General features: G+C 45.1%; 1 protein-coding gene and 1 pseudogene across 1 annotated transcript in view; both read right to left on the bottom strand.

Moving 5' to 3' along the window:
- LOC126263436 (uncharacterized) overlaps positions 1 to 23,616 on the bottom strand; it is a 794,389-nt gene that overhangs the window by 745,427 nt on the left and 25,346 nt on the right. The window contains exon 2 of the mRNA XM_049960528.1: positions 12,246 to 12,529. Within this exon, the coding sequence (XP_049816485.1) occupies positions 12,246 to 12,529 (284 nt within the window). The remainder of the gene's footprint in view (positions 1 to 12,245; positions 12,530 to 23,616) is intronic.
- LOC126191890 (5S ribosomal RNA) lies at positions 2,102 to 2,219 on the bottom strand (annotated as a pseudogene).

Here is a 23,616-nt window from a genome sequence, read left to right as displayed (position 1 = left end):
GATAACCATACAGGGATGCGAAACCTGCTTCTCCTAGATGCCAATCCAGTTCCTAGCTAAGGCAGCGGTTCTTTCATTAAGGACAAACCTAATTTCCCTTCCCATCAAAATACGGATGAACTAATGCTGCACCCCTAATGAATTGAGTGTCAACAATACGATAATCGATAACACTCTTCTTGCTGCTGTCTCCATTCCGAAGAGCGGTTGGATGCTTCTCTCCATGCTCGAAAATGTCATGCAAAGCCTCTTCATTCCTGAGTAACCAAGCTACATCCGTTTGCTTACTATATTCATGCCTCTATCTCCCTCTACAATTTTTACCCCCTACGCGCTTCTCTCTGTTACCAAACTGACTATTGACTCAAATGGCTCTGAGCACTATGGGAATTAACTTCTGAGATCATCAGTCCCCTAGAACTTAGAACTACTTAAACCTAACTAACCTAAGGACATCACACACGTCCATGCCCGAGGCAGGATTCGAACCTGCGACCGTAGCAGTCACGCGGTTCCAGACTGTAGCGCCGAGAACCGCTCGGCCACTCCGGCCGGGAAGAAACCGACTATTCCTTGACCCCTCAGAATGTGTCCTATCAACCGATCTCTTCTTTTAGTCAGGTTGTACCACGAACTTCTTTTCTCCACACTTCCTTTCCCCACCTAATCTTCAGCACTCTTCTATGGCAGCAAAATTCAAAAGCTTCTATTCTCTTCTTGTCTGATCGGCTTCTCGTCCATGTTTCATTTCCGTTCAAGGCTACATTCCAGACTAACACCTTCAGAAAAAGACTTCTTAAGACTTAACTTGATAGTAGACGTTAACAGGTACCTCTTTATAAGAAAAGCTTTTCCTGCTATTGCCAGCATGAATTTTATATCGTCTATACTTTGACCGCCGTCAGTTATTTTACTACCCAAGTGGAAAAACTCATCCACTGCCTTCAGTTTCTCATTTCCTAGTCTAATTCGCTCTGCATCGACTGATTTACTTATTTGATTCGATTACGTTCCGTAACACAGTAGAACATATGGATGTTCTGAATGAAGGAAACTATACGTCATCAGATACGTCAGACGACAGGTGATCCTGCCGAATCATTACGTAATCCACTCACTCTTCACTCGCTAGTGATTTATGACAAGAATTTAGAAACAAGTATCCGAGCGAGGTAGCAAGCGTTTAGCACTGCAGACTCGCATTCAGGAAGCCGTTCAAAACCCTGGACGGTCACACAGGTTTAGATTTTCTGTGGTTTCCCGAAGTCGCTTAAAGATAATCCTGAAATAGTTCTTTTGAAAAGAACACCCACGATTTCCTTGCACATCATTTCGTCTACCCGTGATAGTACTGCGGCTCTAATAACCTGGTCATTGACGGAATCTTTAAATCTGATCTTATGCTCTCTCCATCCCCTCTTCTCCCACCGAAACACATGTATGTGTCAGATACTGTTAAATTAGTATGGGTAAGCGTCGAGCTGTACGGAACACTTGCTTACGCAGGACGCCAGCCAGCCAAGTGCAAACACAGCGAACTGTACGGAGGTGCCTGACTAGCCAAATGAGGTTACGCCAACATCACGAAAAGATGTTCACGGAATACGCATCTTTCTGCAATTAACAAGTAAGCTTCATTTACGAGGAAAATTATTTTCGATCGTCCCACGACTGTATCCATATGCTGTACTCTATTACGGACACCGAAATACATCGCTGAAAATATCCACCTTTCCGCCATGCTTCTGCCACGTAGGGTTTACAGTTTTAAGATACGTGCGGGGTGAGAAGATTTTGACGGGGTACTGGGACACTACAAGTAAGATGTAAGGAAGAGTGCATGCCATAAACGTAGATCGAAACAAACCTTAAACGCGTCATTTCACAGATATAAAAGCAGTACTCCGTCTTCAGGCCACAAGTGGTCCGTCGGGACCATCCGACCGCCGTGTCATCCTCAGCTGAGGATGTGGATAGGAGGGGCGTGTGGTCAGCACACCGCTCTCCCGGTCGTTATGATGGTTATCTCTGACCAGAGCCGCTACTATTCTGTCGAGAAGCTCCTCCATTGGCTTCACAAAGCTGAGTGCACCACGAAAAATGGCAACAGCGCATGGCGGCCCGGATGATCACCCATCCAAGTGCCGGCCACGCCCGACAGCGCTTAACTTCGGTGATCTGACGGGAACCGGTGTAGCCACTGCGGCAAGGCCGTTCACACAGATGTGAAAGGAGTGCAGAAATATATACCTTCCTTTCCCTTCTAGTCACAAAACACTCAACTAGTTTCCCGTTTTTAATCATTCGAGTAGCTTTTCGCCATGAGTTTTTCATCCATCAAAAACTTCTCAAAAAATGTGGAGCGACGATATTATTTCACGACACTTCCACGACATCCTAGATTAAGTCTCAATCAAGTATTTTTTGTTTTGTTTTATTTTTGTCGTTTGTGTTATACCTTTACAATATGTCATAAGTAACAGCTTTCGGTGTGGTACTCCTTAAGCTCAGAAACAGCCTTTGCTTGTAACCTCTTAATGAGACACGTACATTTCACGAAATCTGATTATTACGATATTTTCATCAGGTAAAAGTTGCTACAGTGGTAACGCTTCGATTATTTTCCATGGAAATGGAGCTCGTGAGTTCACAAGCTATACTGAAAGAGAGGAAGGATACAGAGCAAACAACAGTTCCACTGAGAACCTTCGGAACTTGTTCAGGGATACCTTCGCTTTTGGTACGAGGGACCCACATTCTCTTGCCACTCGTTTCAGAATTTTGCATTTCGTTTGGTTTCTTGCCACGGTTAGCTTTGTATCTGTACTGCACTGAAAATAGTGTGCAACAGTGCAAATATCGACGGTACGCGCTGTGTTTCCTGTTTGGAGACAAACTCGTTACATTCAAAAACGGTCCTGCTGTTGACAATAGTAATGCCCTCTTTACTTATCGCCTTGAAGCTTGCATTTAGTATCGTTCGGTTCTGCATCGGCTTCATTTTTCCGGCAGTGTTAATTGTACGTCGACAGATACACACGGCAGTATGAATAGGTTTACTGATGAAGAGTTGGCTAATATGCAGCTGGTGTATGAGTTCACTGAATGCATTCGAAGTGCGGTACGCCGACACTAGGTGTGCTATTCCCGCAGCGATGGCTACCACATAATATGCTTTCGTAACTACCGGCGAGTTGTTGCATTCCTCTATTTGTTGCACTTTTTGCTGGCCACATGTTACAGGCTTTTCACTGTTGCGAAACATGGGTGATTGTGGTACCAAGCCGTAAAATGACTTACAAGTTCGTGGCGCCCTCCATCGGTAATGCTGGAATTCAGTATTTTGCTGGTCCATTCTTAGCCTTGATGATAGCTTCCAATCGCGCAGGCACACGGTCAATCAGGTGCTGGAAGGTTTTCTGGTGGAATGGCAGCCCTTTCTTCATGGGGCGCTGCACCGAGGAGAGGTATCGATGTCGGTCGGTGAGGCCTGACACGGAGTCGGCGTTCCAAAACATCCCAAAGGTGTTCTACAGGATTCAGGTCAGGGCTCTGTGAAGGCCACTCCATTACAGGGACGTTATTGTCTTGCAAACACTCCGCCACAGGCCGTGCATTGTGAACAGGTGCTCGATCGTGTTGAAAGATGCAGTCGCCATCTCCGAATTGCTCTTCGACAGTTAGAAGCAAGAGGGTGCTTATATGTAGGCCTCTGCTGCGATAGTGCCACGCAAAGCAACAAGGGGTGCAAACCCTCTCCATGAAAAGCACGACCACACCATAACACCACAGCCTCCGAATTTTACTGTTCGCGCTACACACTCTGCAGATGACGTTCACCGGGCATTCGCCATACCCACACCCTGTCATCGGATCGCCACTTTTTGTATCGTGATTCGACACTTCACACAACGTTTTTCCACTGTTCAATCGTCCAATGTTTACGCTCCTTGCACCAAGCGAGGCGCCGTTTGGCATAAACAGCGTGATGTATGGCTTATGAATAGCCGCTCGATCATGAAATCCAAGTTTTCTCAGCTCCCGCATAAATGTCATAGTACTTGCAGTAGACCTGATGCAGTCTGGAATTCCTATGTGACGGTCTAGATAGATGTGTGCCTATTACACATTACGACCCTCTTCAACTGTCAGCGGTCTCTGTCAGTCAACAGACGAGGTCGGCCTGTACGCTTTTGTGCTGTACGTGTCCCTTCAAGTTTCCACTTCACCATGACATCGCAAACAAACGACTTAGGGTTGTTCAGGAGTGTGGAAATGTCGCGTATAGACGTTTGACGCAAATGACACCCAGTCACCTGACCACGTTCGAAGTCCGTGAGTTCTGTATAGCCCCCCCCCCCCCCCATTCTACTCTCGAAAAAATGGTTCAAATGGCTCTGAGCACTATGGGACTCAACTGCTGTGGTCATAAGTCCCCTAGAACTTAGAACTACTTAAACCGAACTAACCTAAGGACATCACACACATCCATGCCCGCGGCAGGATTCGAACCTGCGACCGTAGCGGTCGTGCGGTTCCAGACTGTAGCGCCTTTAACCGCTCGGCCACTCCGGCCGGCATTTTACTCTCTCACGATGACTACTGAGGTCGCTGATATGGAGTATCTGGCAGTAGGCGGCAGTATAAAGCACCTAATATGAAAAACGTATGTTTCTCGGGGTGTCAGGATACTTTTGATCACATAGTGTATCACAGGTATCAGCTTATGGTGTTGAAATGACGAACAGCAGTTTTTAACTACTGAAGTAGAAGGCAGTAACAGCTGTTAAAAGGTCAAGACTTACAACTGTTGCAGCTGTTGAGAAATGGAACAATTTTCTGCTGTCAATACGTCGCAGAAGTTCTCGAGCGCACACATACAGAATGTATCATTAATTACATACGCTTAATACGAATCAGTGCGTTACCAACAGCGACCTCGCAGTCCATAGTAAGTGAAACTACAACAAGGACAAGAAGGGTTAAAACAGAGAGTAGAGTTCAAGTGGCAATTGCTTCTTGGCCGTATTTGACGTTCAGTAATATTTATTCTTCCCGATGTTTCGCCAACATGGGCAGCTTGAATTCGTAGGGGTTTCGTAGCATCAACTACAGCGGTAGTTCGTGCTCTAACGTATGTTTACATTTTCACAGTATAATCTGTTTGTCAATTTGCGTGGTAATCGCCACGGATTGCTAACTGAAGGAGGCCATGTTCAGTTCCCGACCGGGTCGCAGATTTCTCTCCTCTCGGGAACTGGGTGTTGTATTGTCCTCAAGTTCGTTTCGTCATAATTGACATGGCTGCATTCGTATGTCCTGAAAGCCAATAACTTTTAAAAAAATGTTTGGCAAGTTTAGTAATTCTTGACTGGCTATATTTCAGCCTGATTTATTAGTTGTTTTCAGGGATGTCTGTCACCACTCTGTATTTCAATTTAATCACCACTGGTTTCGCCCCCTGAAGGAATCCATGCATCGTTAACACATGGTGTTCCCTCTACTCTGTTGGACAGCAGTTATGTTTGTGTATCTGAATGACTTCCTGAGTGTAACTTGTATAATGTCCTTCTGCATACGTAAGACTTGAGTTTCATCAAAGTTTACATATGCACAATGTAACTGAAAAAGAGTTCATCCACAGCTGACCTTTTGCATTTGTCCTAGTAGACGATACCTCTCGTGTTACTCAAGTTTGGAGTGAACCGATCGTTTAGTTTTGTCATTCTACACGGAAAAGGGAATATGATACACACATGGTGCTACTGGACCATATTTATCTTTTGACAGAGTAAAAAAATAATCGATTTTTTAAGAGGGTTTGATGAGTCTAGACTCCGAAATATAAGGAACTTATACCACAGAAATCACAGACAAAGAAATTAAAACATACCCATGGCGTTAATACCCACAAATCTGATAGAATCGGCTGCATGCTTAGACTGCACAGTTAACACGAGTTTCAAAACCACTGAAAATATCAGAGTAACCGACAGTAGTTTTTCCAATTAAATCATCCTGTAGTTTACACTGATTTGTGGAAACCACGGTAAATCTATATCTGGATGAATTCACCCCGAGTGGGACCCCATTGTCTTATCTTATTGTACCAGCTTGCTCTGTACATGTACCAGTCTTCCAAACCCGTATTTTCAAGATTCATAGCATACACGTGTGCCGGTGTTAATTTTACCATTTTTTTAGATTAAGGAAACGTTGTTATTTCACTCGTGCCAAGTTAATGTGAGACAGCTACACCTGCAATGAATGAAGAGGATTAAAATTAACAACGGAAATGACACATGAGCAAAATAAATAGAATACGAACACCGCCTGGCTTACGCCTGCATGCCTGCCGCTATGGCCGAGAGGTTCTAGGCACTTCAGTCTGGAACCGCGCGACCGCTAAAACCGCCTCGGGCATAGATGTGTGTGATACCCTTAGGTTAGTTAGGTTTAAGTAGTTGTAAGTTCTAGGGGACTGATGACCTCAGATGTTAAGTCCCATAGTGCTCAGAGCCATTTGAACCATTTTTTTACGACTGCACGTCCACATATAATAATAATAATAATAATAATAATATGTCAGTACAAATTAATGTTGTCAGTCATGCTCCCACCAGCGCTCGCTGTATTCCTATAAGTGTGAAACAAAACCCTTCTCTCCTTTCACGTTTCTTCGTGTTCCGGTGGCATCTGAATGTTAAGCCGATAGCGAAATTAATGTCTCAAATGAAATCTCTGACAAGGGCAAAGAATATCGATAAACGACGAGCAGAAGTGTGATGGTCTAAACCACGGTTTGTGTCATGGTTTATGTCCTTGGAGGAAAATACTACGTTACAGTAGATGCTACAGACAAAGCGAATAGTTTTATTTTTCGAAGTATTGTTTCACACAAAGGCGGCAAACACTTTAAATGCGTCTCATTTCATAACTTAGTGATAAGGGAATAGGACCACCGATAACGTCATTTCAACAAGTGGAAATTAGATTCTAATTTCAGTAGAATAAGGTAGTGTAGGCAACTGTCTCTTTCATAAATTTGCTGTCTTCCACAGTCCCACAGTGACGATACGATAATTGCTTTGGTCGCATTCACGCTGAAAGCTGTGTGGCGCAGTGGAATAAGCTTCCTTGGGGCGCAAAGTTCAAATCCCCCCAGCAACCGACATTCTTTTTCTTTTTCTCCATGATTTTCCTAAACCGCTTAAGACGAATGCCGGGATGATCTCTCTGAAAATAACACGACTGATTTCGAACCACAAATCTGTCCGCACTGGCTTTTGCTCCTTTTTTAATGACATCGTATTCGACAGAACGTTCGACCCGTAACTTCATTCCTTTCCCACTTATTTACTATAGATGGAAACTGTGTACTTCACCCTTCTCACCAATATTAAGACTGTTCACAAAAGTCATTTTGTCGCTGTCAAACTACCAGAGGAGTTCCGCTGTTTGGTATCCACTGATCTCGCTACTGACATCGCGCAAACATACATAAGGTAAAACTAAAATCTCACACATTATTTTGAGCATTAAGAGGGGTGTTTACACTTCTACGGTGCAAGTTGACGAGTGTTAGCCGAAAGGGGCAAATACCTGAATAAAGTGATAGAACTGACGATTCAGCAGAAATGTGTTCCTCTATAATTTTTAGTATAACGAAACAAGAAAATCTCTAAATCAGTGCTGGACTAATTTATCTTACACCAGTTCTTTTTGTGTCTGTGCAAAAGATGGTGGAAAATAGCGTGCACATTACAACCGTAAATATCCTAAGAAAATTAGACTCTGCGGAGCTACTGTTGTACAACGCTCCACGTCAGTCTACAGCAAAGGAAAAATTCCAGAGCATTGTTGCGAGATTGGAAAGTGGAAAGGAAGTATTCTGTATCACTATAACATCTAACACTGTGTTATCATATGCGGCGGGGATCAGTTATCATTTGAACTCTGACGAGAATAGTTTTGTGTAATACATATATAAATAGAGATAAAGTATTGCAGTCTCTAGACAAATGAGTATTACTTATTCAAATAACGTCAAAATAATGTCAAAAAAATTAATCAGTGGCGCAAGCCCGTCATCAACTTTAAGAAATATGGTAGATAAGTGTACTCATATATTTTCAGGTTCGATGTCATTTATTTTTGTCAAAGGAGAAAATTTGTGTACCGCTTGCTTAAAGACGCCTGGTTTATTGGCCCTCGATAGTTACTAGTTGAATCTACTTGATGATAACATGATAAGAAATTTAAAATATCTCTTTCGCCTACGCATTCGGTAAATAACTGAGAATTTTCAAGAAGAATAATTTTATGCTATAGAAGAAAGATATGCAAACAACGAAATACTAAAATTTAATTTGAAATTAGAGGAGAAATCTGAAGAAGTAAAACATTAGATTCGTGATTAAAATATAGAGTTATTTCAGTGTATCATGCTAAAGCGCTGTCATACTATGACGAATTAAAAATTAGCCAAAACGATCAGATAATTTCGGAATGACGTAGATATCTTTGCCAACCTTGGTAGTTTACGTTGATGAAGAATTTCCAGACAAATCATATAAAACTGGAACTTTTGTCATACTCTCATACCGTTTACTTCATCTTTAACTTGGATTAGAACACAGTCTGCCAAAGCTGATGTGATTAGTTCGGATAAGACCACTGTAACCGATATACTGAATGGTCAATGTTTCACTTCATATAATATAATCTTATGGAATTTAATAACTGAAGAGATTTTTCCAACCTGCTAAAGGTGTATTTATGTGAGACAGAGATACACAAATAAAACCTTTGAAGGTACCCTTCAAGAGCAGAGTGTTCTGGAAATATATTAGGAACATACAAAGACTGAATAATGTCAATAAAACACGCTCGCCTAGTAGATAGTTTTTTGAGATTCGATAATCGATATGAGACAATAATAACACCTGAAGCCCGTATCGGGGGACCAAAGCACGTTCCTTAGCATCTGTCTGTGGACAATACAAAAAGGAAAGAGTCGAACAAGCTTTGCGATGCCCAGCATCGGGAAGCATAGAGCTCACTTAGTTGCAACAAGTCACCTCAGGGTAAATTATAGCTTACAAAAGCTTTTCATAGTTCGTTGGCTTCGGAGGATTATCTATCATCTAACCCGTCAGCCCGTATAGGTCCCCGTAATAGGTCAACATGTACTGGCGCAATATAATTTGAAACTAAAGCTTAATAAGACATATGAATATGGAAAATTATAACAGTCACTACAACAGAGCGAACGTTTGTGTCTGTGGGTAAATGTAAATTTACATAGAAGTTGAACGAATGTGACCGCAGGAGGAGGTCATATAGACTCGAACTCACATGCGGCCTCATCATACCATAGCACCGCTATATTTTATCACAACCGTCAGTCCATTTCAGACGTTTAGGTCGTAACGAATCAGTGTAGAACATACGCGTAATTGTGGTGAACACAGATGGCGGATAAAATTCTGTGGAACATTCCTAAGCAACTGGAGTTAATCGACCAAGAAGATCGCCTACAAAACATTCGTGTTGTCGGTTGCTGAGAATTATCCGTCACTCTGCGGCTCCTCACCAACTCTGATTAACGATAAGGAGAAAGAAGTTTCTAAGAAGAGTTTTTGGATTTGTTAAGTTTTTTTTTATTTTTCTTATTTTCTTTCTTTTTATTCGTTTATTGTGATCAGGTAATGAGCGTCACGGAAAGCTGGGAGACACACAGGAGAAGTTTTAGGATTTATGTAAAAGTTTCACCGGTAAAATTTCAGAAAGGAAGTAAGATTAGGTTGTCGCATCCTGTTGATCGAAATTCAGAGGTTGCACGAGACGAACAGCATATTACTTCATGTCTCGTATGGTATCTTTTAGAGTAGCGATGTGGAAGGTGTGCCATTCTAGAAACACAACACGGCGGTTCCTTTCACAAACTGTGTTTATTTATGTACTACATATTGTGGTGACATTAACGGAAGTCTCAAGACATTAAAAACAAAAAAAAAATGTTTTGGCCTGTACTTACAGACGTTCATCGCAATAAATAAGCGAACAGATAAACAAGGAATTTATTTGGCTCTGAGCACTATGGGACTCAACTGCTGTGGTTATCAGTCCCCTAGAACTTAGAAGTACTTAAACCTAACTAACCTAAGGACATCACACACATCCATGCCCGAGGCAGGATTCGAACCTGCGACCGTAGCAGTCCCACGGTTCCGGACTGCGCGCCTAGAACCGCGAGACCACCGCGGCCGGCTGAATTTATTTAAAATCTACGAGCGACATAGATATTTTCCGTAATGTAGTACTGGTCAGTTTAGACAAGAGAGGGAAGGGATTCGTCCAAGCTGAAGGTTTACTATCCAGAACAGAAGCATGACATAAAAACTATGGTTCGGAACTTCCAGTATGAGATTAATTAAATCGTGAAAGTGAAGAGAATCATATGTTGTTTTCGTGTAACAAACAGAAGACAGAACATAAAAATATATCGGAACATTGATTTAATGTACGTGTCCTCTTAGATCATTGCTACAATCCTTATCACCTCTCGAGAGTGGGGGTTGAAAAATGTTACAGTTTAATTACTTTAAGGCAAGCCTATACGATCCGTCTATTAAATACACAATGTTACAAACGTTTATACATGTATGTTAAGATAAATGAGTTACATTTTCTTACTTCCTTATTTAGTTGTGTCCGAGTTGAAACAGTTGCTTCAATTTATATCGTTCATAAACAGCAGTTAATTGTGCATTATAATGAGTGTTAAGATGATAATATTCAGATGTGTGACGTTGAAAAATGTCAGTAACGAAAAAAAAAAGAAAAGATTTCGCATTTAGGTAGAAATGTGTGCGCTAAGTGCCGCAATTACGGGCAAATGAAAATGAATGGTGATTGTAAACAATGAGCGTTCACTTAGCATTAAACGATGCTCAGCTCCACGTAAAGACATTACATATGAAAAGTACGGAATTTATCGGCAAGGAATGAAGTAAAAGTCTCTTGCGCTGAAGCAAGAACTGCGCAGGGAGAGTACACAGGCCTACCCGCGGCCGGTGACCACGCGCTATTTATATCGCGCCTGGGCGGTATGGCGCACCTGGAGCCAAGAAGAAAAAAATAAATAAAGCAAGAAGTGAGGCTAGTGAAGCATAAAGAATTGCAAGGCGGCCCGCCATTAGCCGGACTGCCGGCACCTTGGCAGCGGGCCGCGTCCGCCTTTCGGCGGTGTTCTCACCAATCATAACGGGCTCGGGATATCAATATCATAAGCGCGCTCTTATTGGTCGGCCGGGCGCCCACGGCCCCTCCCGCTGTATCATATCATAAGCCGCTGTTATTGGCCGAGCAGGCTGGGCGCCACACAATATGCGTGTGGGAGTGTGTGTGTGAGAGCACGTGTGTGTGTGTGTGTGTGTGTGTGTGTGTGTGTTGCTAGCCGAGCGCCGCGGCGGCATCCGTCTCTCCCTTGTCCGTCCGACGGCTACCCTCGCGCTCCGCCTTCCCCGCTTCGTTCCGTCTCAGACCCCGGATCAATACGCCACGAGGCCTTAGTTTCTTTTTTAGAGTAGCCCCGGCCTCAATATCCCCCACCCCATTCGCGCCAGTCTGCCCGCTGCCCTCACCGCTATACACAGCACAATACAGCGCCGTCATCTCTCCTTTTCTTTCCCTTTCCGTGTCCGCCGGCCAGCTTCTCTGTCTCTCACTCCCTCTCTCTCTCCGTCTCTACATCATTCCCTCTCCGTTTCCCATTTTCTCTCTCTCTCTCCACGCTCGTCCACTCTCCCTCACCGCCTTGCTCCCCTCACCAATACTCTCCTTTCCCTTGCCCTTTCTCTCTCACTCTCTCTCCCTCTTCTTCCTTCCCTTCGCGGGCAGCGGCCGGCGCCGGAGCAGTTATGTAGTTCGGCGTTTTGGCCGCAGGTGCCGCCAGGGGCGCGCCGTGGCCGTGACGTTTCATATTCTATAACGCGATTGGCCGCAGGGAAAGGCACGGCGGGAGAGGGGAGCAAGGGGAGGCATGGACGCTGCGGCGTCGCGGCGCCCGGTGTCTGCCGGCCGCGTAGGGGGGGAAGCAAAACGCTGAGGGGCGGGAGGGGCGGCACGGAACACTGGAGGGGTAATATCGGGCGTGCTGCAGTTATCATAACGCCGCCGCCGCCGGCGCGGCAGATGCGTACGCACGCGTGCAGCGCTCAGAAGCTCTGCAGCGGGCTTACCTTGCGGAGCGGCGTTGCGTTCTGCGGTTGGGAGCGGCGCCGCTGTGGCTTCGGCGGCGGCGGCGTCCGCCCGGCGACTGGCGGCGGCCGCGACGGAAAAACGGGCGCCGGCCCGGCTGATCCCCCTTAATTTGCGTGCCGGGGCTGGCCGGCAGCGCTGGCGGAGGCGGCGGCGGCGCGTCGACTGTGCTGTCTTCCCGGCGGAGCTCTCTGGCCGCCGCCGCCGCCCCCGCGCGCCGCTGCAGCCGCCGCCGCTGCCACCACAGTGGCGCTGCGCGCAGACACTGCACTTAGCGCGCCAATTAAAACTGCTGCGGCAGGCGCCTCGCAACTCTCTTCCCGCACGCTGTCCTATTCGCCCCTGCTCATGAAATGGTTACCCCGACACCTTGGACCATCACAGACACATACATACAAGGCATAACAACTATAACAATTTTCCGCTGATCACCTTGTACCGTATCCAGCCGATGCACCTGCATATGCGTCTGTCTATCGGAAAATGTGTGTGGCGGAGGGTACGTTTCACCAATCCCCTTTTCCTATTCCAGGCCCGGATCACGAATTATGTACCACAATACTTGACAACGACCCACTTTTTTTATTGAGATTATGTCTGAAAAGCGGTTTCACGTACGACTGAGTCGAAACACGGTCCCTTGAGTACACGACGTTGCCTTAGAATTGTAGAGATCTTTCAGAGAGCCTGCCATGACGAAACTATTTCAACCGGTACGCAAGATATATGAGCTAGTCATAAATCCCCCAGACTTCGAGAATAATGTAATTATACCCATTCTAAAAAAGGCAGCTCCTGGCAGATGTCAGCATTATAGAGCTATCAGTTTAATTAGTCGTGTTTACAGTGTTTACAGAACACTGGCAAACATTATTTACAGAAAAACTGAGAAACTGATGGATAGCAGCCTTGTAGAAATTCAGTAAGGGTTCCGTAAAAATGAAGGAAAACGCGAGACGATACTGGCCCTATCTTAGCACAGAGTTTGAAGAAAGAGTAAGCATTTCAAAACCTAGAGTGGAGCCTTGTACGGACGTGAAACGTTGATGACAAACACTTCAGACAAGGGGAGAACAGTTTCTGAAATGTGACTCTCCAAAAGAATGTTAAAGAGTAGGTGGTTGCTTGATTGCTTTGGGGGAGGAGACCAAACAGCCAGGTCATCGCTCCCATCGGGTTAGCGAAGGATGGGGAAGGAAGTCGGCCATGCCGTTTCAAAGGAACCACCCCAGCATTTTCCTCGAGCCATTTAAGGAAATCGCCGAAAACTTAAATCAGGATGGCCGGACACGTGTTCGAACCGTCGTCCTCCCGAATGCGAGTCCATTGTGACAACCATTCCGCCACCTCGCTCGGTAAAGAGTAGATGGGTAAAGCTCCTAATGAACGAACCGGCACTGAATCAAGCTGGGGAGAAAAGGTGTTCATTATACAACTTGACTGAAGCAATTTTATACGTTGATAAGACACATACTGAGGCATTAAGTAATAACTAATTTGATAATGGAGGGAAATATAAGTGGTATCATTCTAGAATGAAACACAAGTCTTGACTGAATACATGAGGAAGTTCTAGATAGGTGTGGAGTGCAGTTGTTACGCAGAAAGGAAGAAATTTGGACAAGATGAAGTTATTTGCTCTTAAACAATACTTGTCATCTAATGCCCGTGTTGAATGCTGGTCATCGCAGTGTAACACACATAAGATCTGATTAGATAGTTCGCAACTATAAAGCTTCCATCGTTTATACCTTCTGTTTGTTTGTCTAATCTTAGCCATTCAACAGAATGCCAAACTAGAATCTACTCTACGTTTCAACCTTTAAATTAATTTCATCGCTCTAGAAAATACGTATTTTACTGAACAATAAAAACTGTTTCTGCGTCAGTCACGTGTTCATTTTGCCAATACGCGTTTCGATGGTTCACACCATTATCTTCAGGTGGAGACTTGTTTATTTACATACACTCCTGGAAATGGAAAAAAGAACACATTGACACCGGTGTGTCAGACCCACCATACTTGCTCCGGACACTGCGAGAGGGCTGTACAAGCAATGATCACACGCACGGCACAGCGGACACACCAGGAACCGCGGTGTTGGCCGTCGAATGGCGCTAGCTGCGCAGCATTTGTGCACCGCCGCCGTCAGTGTCAGCCAGTTTGCCGTGGCATACGGAGCTCCATCGCAGTCTTTAACACTGGTAGCATGCCGCGACAGCGTGGACGTGAACCGTATGTGCAGTTGACGGACTTTGAGCGAGGGCGTATAGTGGGCATGCGGGAGGCCGGGTGGACGTACCGCCGAATTGCTCAACACGTGGGGCGTGAGGTCTCCACAGTACATCGATGTTGTCGCCAGTGGTCGGCGGAAGGTGCACGTGCCCGTCGACCTGGGACCGGACCGCAGCGACGCACGGATGCACTCCAAGACCGTAGGATCCTACGCAGTGCCGTAGGGGACCGCACCGCCACTTCCCAGCAAATTAGGGACACTGTTGCTCCTGGGGTATCGGCGAGGACCATTCGCAACCGTCTCCATGAAGCTGGGCTACGGTCCCGCACACCGTTAGGCCGTCTTCCGCTCACGCCCCAACATCGTGCAGCCCGCCTCCAGTGGTGTCGCGACAGGCGTGAATGGAGGGACGAATGGAGACGTGTCGTCTTCAGCGATGAGAGTCGCTTCTGCCTTGGTGCCAATGATGGTCGTATGCGTGTTTGGCGCCGTGCAGGTGAGCGCCACAATCAGGACTGCATACGACCGAGGTACACAGGGCCAACACCCGGCATCATGGTGTGGGGAGCGATCTCCTACACTGGCCGTACACCACTGGTGATCGTCGAGGGGACACTGAATAGTGCACGGTACATCCAAACCGTCATCGAACCCATCGTTCTACCATTCCTAGACCGGCAAGGGAACTTGCTGTTCCAACAGGACAATGCACGTCCGCATGTATCCCGTGCCACCCAAGGTGCTCTAGAAGGTGTAAGTCAACTACCCTGGCCAGCAAGATCTCCGGATCTGTCCCCCATTGAGCATGTTTGGGACTGGATGAAGCGTCGTCTCACGCGGTCTGCACGTCCAGCACGAACGCTGGTCCAACTGAGGCGCCAGGTGGAAATGGCATGGCAAGCCGTTCCACAGGACTACATCCAGCATCTCTACGATCGTCTCCATGGGTGAATAGCAGCCTGCATTGCTGCGATAGGTGGATATACACTGTACTAGTGCCGACATTGTGCATGCTCTGTTGCCTGTGTCTATGTGCCTGTGGTTCTGTCAGTGTGATCATGTGATGTATCTGACCCCAGGAATGTGTCAATAAAGTTTCCCCTTCCTGGGACAATGAATTCACGGTGTTCTTATTTCAATTTCCAGGAGTGTAGTTGGTGTTAGTGAAGAATAATAGCAGACCAAGTGCAGTATAGGTTATGTTGTATCTTTTGATAATGATAAAGATTGTTTATTTAGAAAAGGTACATCTAAGGTTAAGAACATGAATTTCTGACCTCAGATGTGCATTTTCTATACAAACAATTTTTATCGTTAGCAAAAGAGGCAACCTTACGTACACTGCCCTTAGTCTGGTACTGTGAGAAGACGTCTGTATTCTTCACCAACACCAGCTACGTAAGTAAACAAGATTCCACCTGAAGATAAGGATGTGAACCATTGAAACGCATACTGGCAAAATAAGGAAGTCACTGTCGCAGTAAGTATTTTATTTGTATTTATCAACAGTCGCAGCCTCATAATGTCGTCCCTTGTGGAAGAAATATTCATGCTTTAGTGTGCTCTTATCCTGTAAGCAGCGTCTGTAAATTAACAACTTTACTGTTATACTATATTTGAAATTAAAATTTTCGTTGATTATGTGAAGCTGCGTAACGTTTTGCAAATGTTGAGCTTGTGTGCATCCATAAAAAATAGAATGGTGCTTGTTAAAGCAGTTTCCTGAAAATTTAACAGCATCTACATCGTGAAGTTGCCAAAATGTGCAAACTTTAAAATGTATAAAACAAGTAAAAGACGAATTCGTCGCAGAGAAACTAACACAGTCTTTCATGTTTCATTAACTTTAAAATCATTTAATCTACATTTGCACTAAGGTTAAAAGGAAAAAGGTCCCTCTTAAGTTTACCCAACTTTGAACGAAATACGTTTTGTTCAGCTTAGTGTACAAAACCAATAGCGATTACCAAATGAAGCACCATTGGGAAAGAGCCATTTGAATATTGATTTGTATTAGATCCAAAACCGGTAATTGTTTGATCTAAATAAACTATTTTAAACCTCTCTGTTATTGGTACCTGATTTAAATACCATAGCAACTGTTCTCATAACGTCCACTTTCGACAAGATAGTACCGCATAACGTTTTACTTCTACCCCTGTGAAAGGGTTAGTTGCTATCGACGATTCCCAGCCTAGGAGTCTGCGAAGTTACCCATTCGTCTGGATGTGTACACTGATTAATACACTCCCATCCACAAAAAAAGTACACAGAAACTGTAGCTGGCTAGCGGTTTAGAACAGAGGGAAACACTACTTCTTTGTATCGAAAATCATGGAAAAGGCCACGTTAATTGCTAAACGCTGTTAAAAGCCTACATAGGGGAGTAATTTTGATGTGAAGGTAAATGGGAAAGAAAGCAAATAAATGTTAACCCAAGCATCAAACAACGCTGCCCTTTATTACTTGCGTTATTTGACTGTTGTATTAATGATATCATTCATAAACTGAAACATTAGGTTCTGTGATGTAATTAGGAACTATTAAAGAAGATCTGACTCTTTGCGAACGACCAAGTAATTATAACAGCTGCAGAAGATTATTTAGAAAAGTTAGTCTTCCCACTGGGTTTAACAGCAAAATTTTAAATTATACGTAATCATCGGAAAAAAAACTGACAAGAGCAAAAATCTTGAATAGGTTCAAATGGCTCTGAGCACTATGGGACTTAACTTCTGAGGTCATCAGTCCCCTAGAACATAGAACTACTTAGACCTAACTAACCTAAGGACAGCCGGCCGTGGTGGTCTAGCGGTTCTAGGCGCTCAGTCCGGAACCGCGAGACTGCTACGGTCGCAGGTTCGAATCCTGCCTCGGGCATGGATGTATGTGATGTACTTAGGTTAGTTAGGTTTAAGTAGTTCTAAGTTCTAGGGGACTGATGACCACAGATGTTAAGTCCCATAGTTCTCAGAGCCATTTGAACCATTTTTAACCTAAGGACATCACACACATCCAAGCCCGTGGCAGGATTCGAACCTGCGACCGTATCGGTCGCGCGGTTCCAGACTGTAGCGCCTAGAACTGCTCGACCACCTCGGCCAGCCTCTTGAATAGGGAACAGATCTGTACTAGAGGTCAACGGCTTTAAGGACATTGGCTAAGTTTGTGTTAGGCAATTACATTGACATTGGCTCCAAAGTCAAATGCGAGGATCGTTCAATAAGTAATGCCCCACTTTTTTTTGAAGCCATTAATATACATAGACAAACGTCCTTGTTGGTGCTTCACATTTGATGTTTGTTCTGTACGCCGGCGAAGTTCCGAACCGTTCTGGCAGATGCCACAGCCGTAGTACAGTGTCAAAATGGCGTCTACATACGATTCACGTTACAAGCAGCGTGCTGTTGTCGAAATCTTGAGTGCAGAAAAAGAAACCGTGGTGAACATCAATAAACGTTTGTGTGCAGTGTATGGTGATGTTGCAGGTGATAGGAGTACAGTTAGGCGATGGGCAAAGAAAGTTACAGCCTCAAGAAATGCATTAACAGAGCTCCATGATCAACCACGCTCGGGACGTCCTGTCACAGCCACGTTAAGACTCTGAATTAAGTCAAGAACAGTTTCCGACCGATCGGACAAGAATCCAGCAGAAATCTTGCTCCAACACGATAATGCACACCCAGGGACAAGTCTGAGACCCTGGAAGACACCGCCAAATTGGGATTGGACATCATTGCCTCACCGACCGTACAGTCCAGACCCTCAGACTTCCATCTCTTTGGGCCGCTTGAAGATTCTCTACAGGGAACACACTTTGACGATGGCAAGAGGGTCAGTCATGCAGTGAAAGCATTGATACTCCTACGCAACAAGAGCTGTTACCAGCAGGGAATACATGCTCTTCCACTTTTGCTTACGGCCATGGAACGTGATGGAGACTACATAGAAAAATAGGACATGGACAAGGCATGTTGATGTATATTATCGCCAAATTCTGACTCTTAACAATAAATATGTTCTGAGAAATAAATGTGGGACATTACTTATTGAACGACCGTCGTAATTCTCTAACTTACGCTATTCAATTAAACCTTAGATGGTGAAGCCAGTATAGAATTCATAGAACCATGGCAGTCTCTACAATCTTTTTACGGAGCAGTGTATTGGACCCTGACAGATAACTATTAACGAAAAATCAGGGCAGCGGAAATGAGATGTCTACAGTCAACTTTAGGATACCCGAGTGCCGAGATTGGGTGTGAAGAGTGTACTCAAAGAAACTGAAACTTGCTGATACTCAGGAGCCAAGACAACGGAGCAGAGGGGAATGGGAAGTATTCTAGGAACAATGGAAGCTGCAGATTAAGAAATCAATGGGATAAGCAACTGTGAAAAACGACAGATTGTCATGACCCCTTGGAAGCCGGCCGGGGTAGCCGAGCGGTTCTAGGCGCTACAGTCTGGAACCGCGCGACCGCTACGATCGCAGGTTCGAGTACTGCCTCGGGCATGGATGTGTGTGATGTCCTTAGGTTAGTTAGGTTTAAGTAGTTCTAAGTTCTAGGGGACTGATGACCTCAGAAGTTAAATCCCATAGTGCTCAGAGCCATTTGAACCCCTCGGAAAAAGCATCTCCGTAAAAACCATTTCGCGTACTACTGTCGTTAGCGTCAATGGAAAGTGGTTGAAGCACGGTGAAACCATGAGCAGGGGACAAGATCTGTAAAGCAGGAGAGGCGGCGCTGTGTACCAGAGTTCAGTGCTGATGCAGCCGCAACTGTTTCGGAAGACGGTGTTCAGAGAAAATTTTTTAACATGGTACTACTCCGCAGACGACCATTGCGTTTTACTATGGATCGCCATTGTCGGTCCAGCTCTCAAACGGTAACAACACTCACACCAGAGCCGGCCGCTGTGACCCAGCGCTTCTAGGTGCTTCAGTCCGGAACCGTGATGCTGCTACTGTCGCAGAGTTCGAATCCTGCCTCGCGCATGGATGTGTGTGATGTCCTTAAGTTAGTTAGGTTTAATTAGTTCTAAGTCTAGGGTACTGATGACCTCAGATGTTAAGTCCAATAGTGCTCAGAGCCATTTGAATTTGAACTCACACCAGAGAGTATCGTGACTGAATTTATTAATGTGTGGCCTAAGCTTCCAGCAATACGAGTATACAGACAACATACACAGGTACATTGCCAATATTGCTACAATTGAAAATAATAACATAAATTTATTACATAGCACTTTTACATTACATGTCAGTATACATCAATCACAAGACAATTGAAGCCAATTAAAATAAAGTAAATATATGCAGTTTCACATTGCTCCCTACAAGATATCGACTTAGTGAGACGTCGTCACAAGAATACAAAAAGGGACGGCTAAAATATGTCCGCCACAGAATCTTTCTGAAACAATCTACAGTGTGGTCAGAAACAGTCTGAAAAGCTTGTGAGGGTTTTACGAGGTAGGTTGAGCCGAAAAATAATTGTTAAGAAAGAAATTCGATACCTTACGACATTTCCGAGTTAATTAGCTTTGAAGTTAGCCGGTCAGGCTGTCACGCGCAAAGTAAAGCGGCCCACCAGAAACGTGTCGCCAAACGCGGTCTAAAACCGAACAAGAGAGCGACGTAGGACGGTAGTATGGATCGAACCCGAGCCAAATGCTGACTGGTCTCGTACGCTATGATCTACACTACGAGAAAATTTGTATGGGTGAGTGGTGATGAGGGTAGGGGGGCAGTGGGGGGAAGCGCTTGAATTCGCGCGAGCAGCAGCCTGATTGGCTAACTTTGATATTATACATGAAGATGGTAGCTGTTCCCGAAAGAACAGATACCATTGATGACCGTGCAGCTTCATTCGAATGAAATGATGATCAAATCGACACCCTAGCTGCAAACAGGCGTTGATGTACATCATTGAGGACATGCTGAAAATGTGTGCCCCGACTGGGACTCGAACCCGGGATCTCTGCTTACATGGCAGACACTCTGTCCATCTGAGCCACCGAGGCCACACAGGACAGTGCGCCTGGGGAACTTATCCCTTGCACGCTTCCAGTGAGACACACATACCCAACAAGTCCACGTCACTACATTCTTAGTGCACGGTCATCAATGGTATCTGTTCTTTCGGGAACAGATACTACCTTCATATCTAGTTAAAATATGGCAACCCGGCCATTAACCTTCTTGTGTCGCAACTCTTACGGGACTTGGTACATTAATCTGCCACGAGTAATGAGTGTGATGGGCAAACATCTATTACGTGCACTACGAATGTAGTGGTTCGGACATGTTGGGAATGTGTGTCTCACAGGGAGCGTGCAAGGGATAAGTCCCTGCAGTCGCGCTCTCCTCTCTGCACTCGGTGGCTCAGATGGATAGAGCGTCTGCCATGTAAGCAGAGATCCCGGGTTCGAGTCCCGGTCGGGGCACACTTTTTCAACATGTCCTCATTCATGTATATCAATGCTTGTTTGCAGCTAGGGTGTCGATTCAGTTATCATAACTTCGATACTAGTTAACTCGGAATCGGTGCAACGCTTTGAATTTTTTTATGAATTACTTCTCAATGCATCCAACCCTGCAACACCTCTAGACGCTTTTCAAACTGTTCCTGAGCACCCTGTATGTCTGTTACGTGTATAATTGACTGACAGCGGTCTATCCGACACGTTTGAAAATTGCGTTCCCGGAGAGCCATATACCCCACTCTCGCAGGTGCTTCTACCCCCTCCAAACTGAATACAGGACCACAAGACAGGGTCGAGCTCCATGTGAAAATTGATCTCGCTACAACTGATGTTAATGTCATTATCAGCAAAAAGCTTACTGCTCTTTGAAAACTATCGGTACGCCCTAACCTGTTCAAAAATGTGCAAATGTGTGTGAAATCGTATGGGACTTAACTGCTAAGGTCATCAGTCCCTAAGCTTACACACTACTTAACCAAAATTATCCTAGGGACAAACACACACACCCATGCGCGAGGGAGGACTCGAACCTCCGTGACTGAAGCACCTCAGACCGCCCGGCTAATCCCGCGCGGCACCCTAACCTGTGTTACGACTACACTAATCATACGGCCGTCTTCAACTCACCAAATATATTCTTTGTTATGCTTCATATAGCATGAAAAAATTCCGTCTCATACACACTGTGATGCAATATCGGCATTACCCAATAATATATCCCTTCTTGGCTGGGCCAGACGCATAAAGAGCCAACTACAAAACAGCGGCCGTGTTATTTCGAGGCAGCTTGAGTGATGAGTGTCGCATAAAATACAGGAAGACAGTGAACAAGCTAACACGCCTTCACACGCCACATCTGTCCGGCGCGGCAGCCGGTAGCGACTCCTACATCTTTCCCGTCGTTATGTACAAAGAGACACACCGAGATTTGTAGGAGACATTATTCCTTTGTATCAAACTACATTGTTTACGCTTCTGAACACATCCGTCGGCACGAGCTGCAGAAGTGTTTCACAGGGGCCCCGTCGCTGTTTATTCTCGGAATGTCATGACTGAATGGCTTTATATATTTTTGAACTCCGATCGTTTGGCCTGAAAGTTAAACGCTGCTCACTCTCCACTGAAAATTACATTGAGCAATTAAAAATAGAGTATTTACAGGCCACACGTTTAACGACGTTAATGAATCAGAGTGTTTGATGTCCCCTCTAAATATTTACGCTGCCGTGCGCTCTGTACTGCGTTCCAGTTCTCCGCGGCACGCACAGAAATACTTAGGTCGGTCGTGGACCGCTGTGACTCGCTACACAAGTGGAGGCTTCGTCGAGCACACACACACACATACATACACACACACACACACACGCACACACACACACACACACACACACACACACACACACAAGTAAGGACACTTGGTACATGGGAAAACTTTTGTACAGTATCACATTTTATCCAAGGTGTTTTATAATTCCTATTACTGGTTTCTAGGAAGGAGTTAGTATAGGAGTCTTATTAGATAAAGTTTTGATGAGGAACTCATGTCCGGATATGTCCTTAATCTATAAAAGTTTCTCCAAGTAGCATGGGATAGATAGAAACCACAGTTAATTGTTCTCTTAGAATGAAGCCCTCTTGCTTAGGAGCACTTTTTTGCCACAGGAAATCTCGTGTGTTATCTAGCTTTACGTCTAATGATAACGTTCACAGTAAAAAACTTTTCATAGACTTAAGGCAACGTGCTACAAGTGTATATTTGCAACGCAATTGTTTTGAGTTATAAGTCTGCTTCCTCCGTTCTATTCCTCCCGCCACTCTGCGTCTTGTGGATGGAGGTGCAATACTGGTCAAATGGTAGGTCTTTGGGACAGGTTTGGTCTTAGGTATCTCGAAACTAAGCTGACTGACTAAGACCAAGTCGACATGCCTGGTGTGAACCGATTCTTCCCAAACTAGTGCTCCACACTCCACTTGGGTGTAAAATAAATTTTAAAATCGGATCGCTTTCACATCTGAGTTCTGCACTGTGTGCTCTACATGTGCCCATTGACATGGGCACTGCTTCGAGTTATTGGAGGCATAATATGCATTGAAGAGCCAAAGAAACTGATGCACCTGCTTAATATCGTGTAGGGTCCCTGTGAGCACGCAGAAGAGCCGCAACACGATGTGGCATGGACTAGACCAAGGTCAGAAGTAGTGCTGGATGGAATTGATACCATGAATCCTGCAGCGCTGTACATAAATCCGTATGAGTCCGAGGGGATGAAGATCTCTTCTGAACAACACGTTGCAAGACAGACTCGATATGCTCAATTATGATCATGCCTGGGGAGTTTAATGGCCATCGGAAGTACTTAAACTTAGAAGAGTGTTCCTGGAGCCACTCCGTAGCAATTCTGGACGTGTGGGGTGTCGCATTGTCCTGCTGGCATTCCCCAAGTCCTTCGGAATGCACAGTGGACATGAACGGCTGCAGGTGATCAGACAGGATGCTTACGTACTTGTCACCTGTCAGAGTCGCATCCAGACGCATAACGGGTCCCATACGACTCCAGCTGCACACAACCCACACCACTACAGAGCCTCCACCAGCGTGAACAGTCCCTTGCTGACATGCAGGGTCCGT

The sequence above is a fragment of the Schistocerca nitens genome, chromosome 6 (genome assembly GCF_023898315.1).
Source record: "Schistocerca nitens isolate TAMUIC-IGC-003100 chromosome 6, iqSchNite1.1, whole genome shotgun sequence".
NCBI classification, from domain to species: Eukaryota; Metazoa; Arthropoda; class Insecta; order Orthoptera; family Acrididae; genus Schistocerca; species Schistocerca nitens.
Note: the sequence above shows the minus strand (reverse complement) of the source record. Positions and strands in the feature narration are given on the sequence as shown.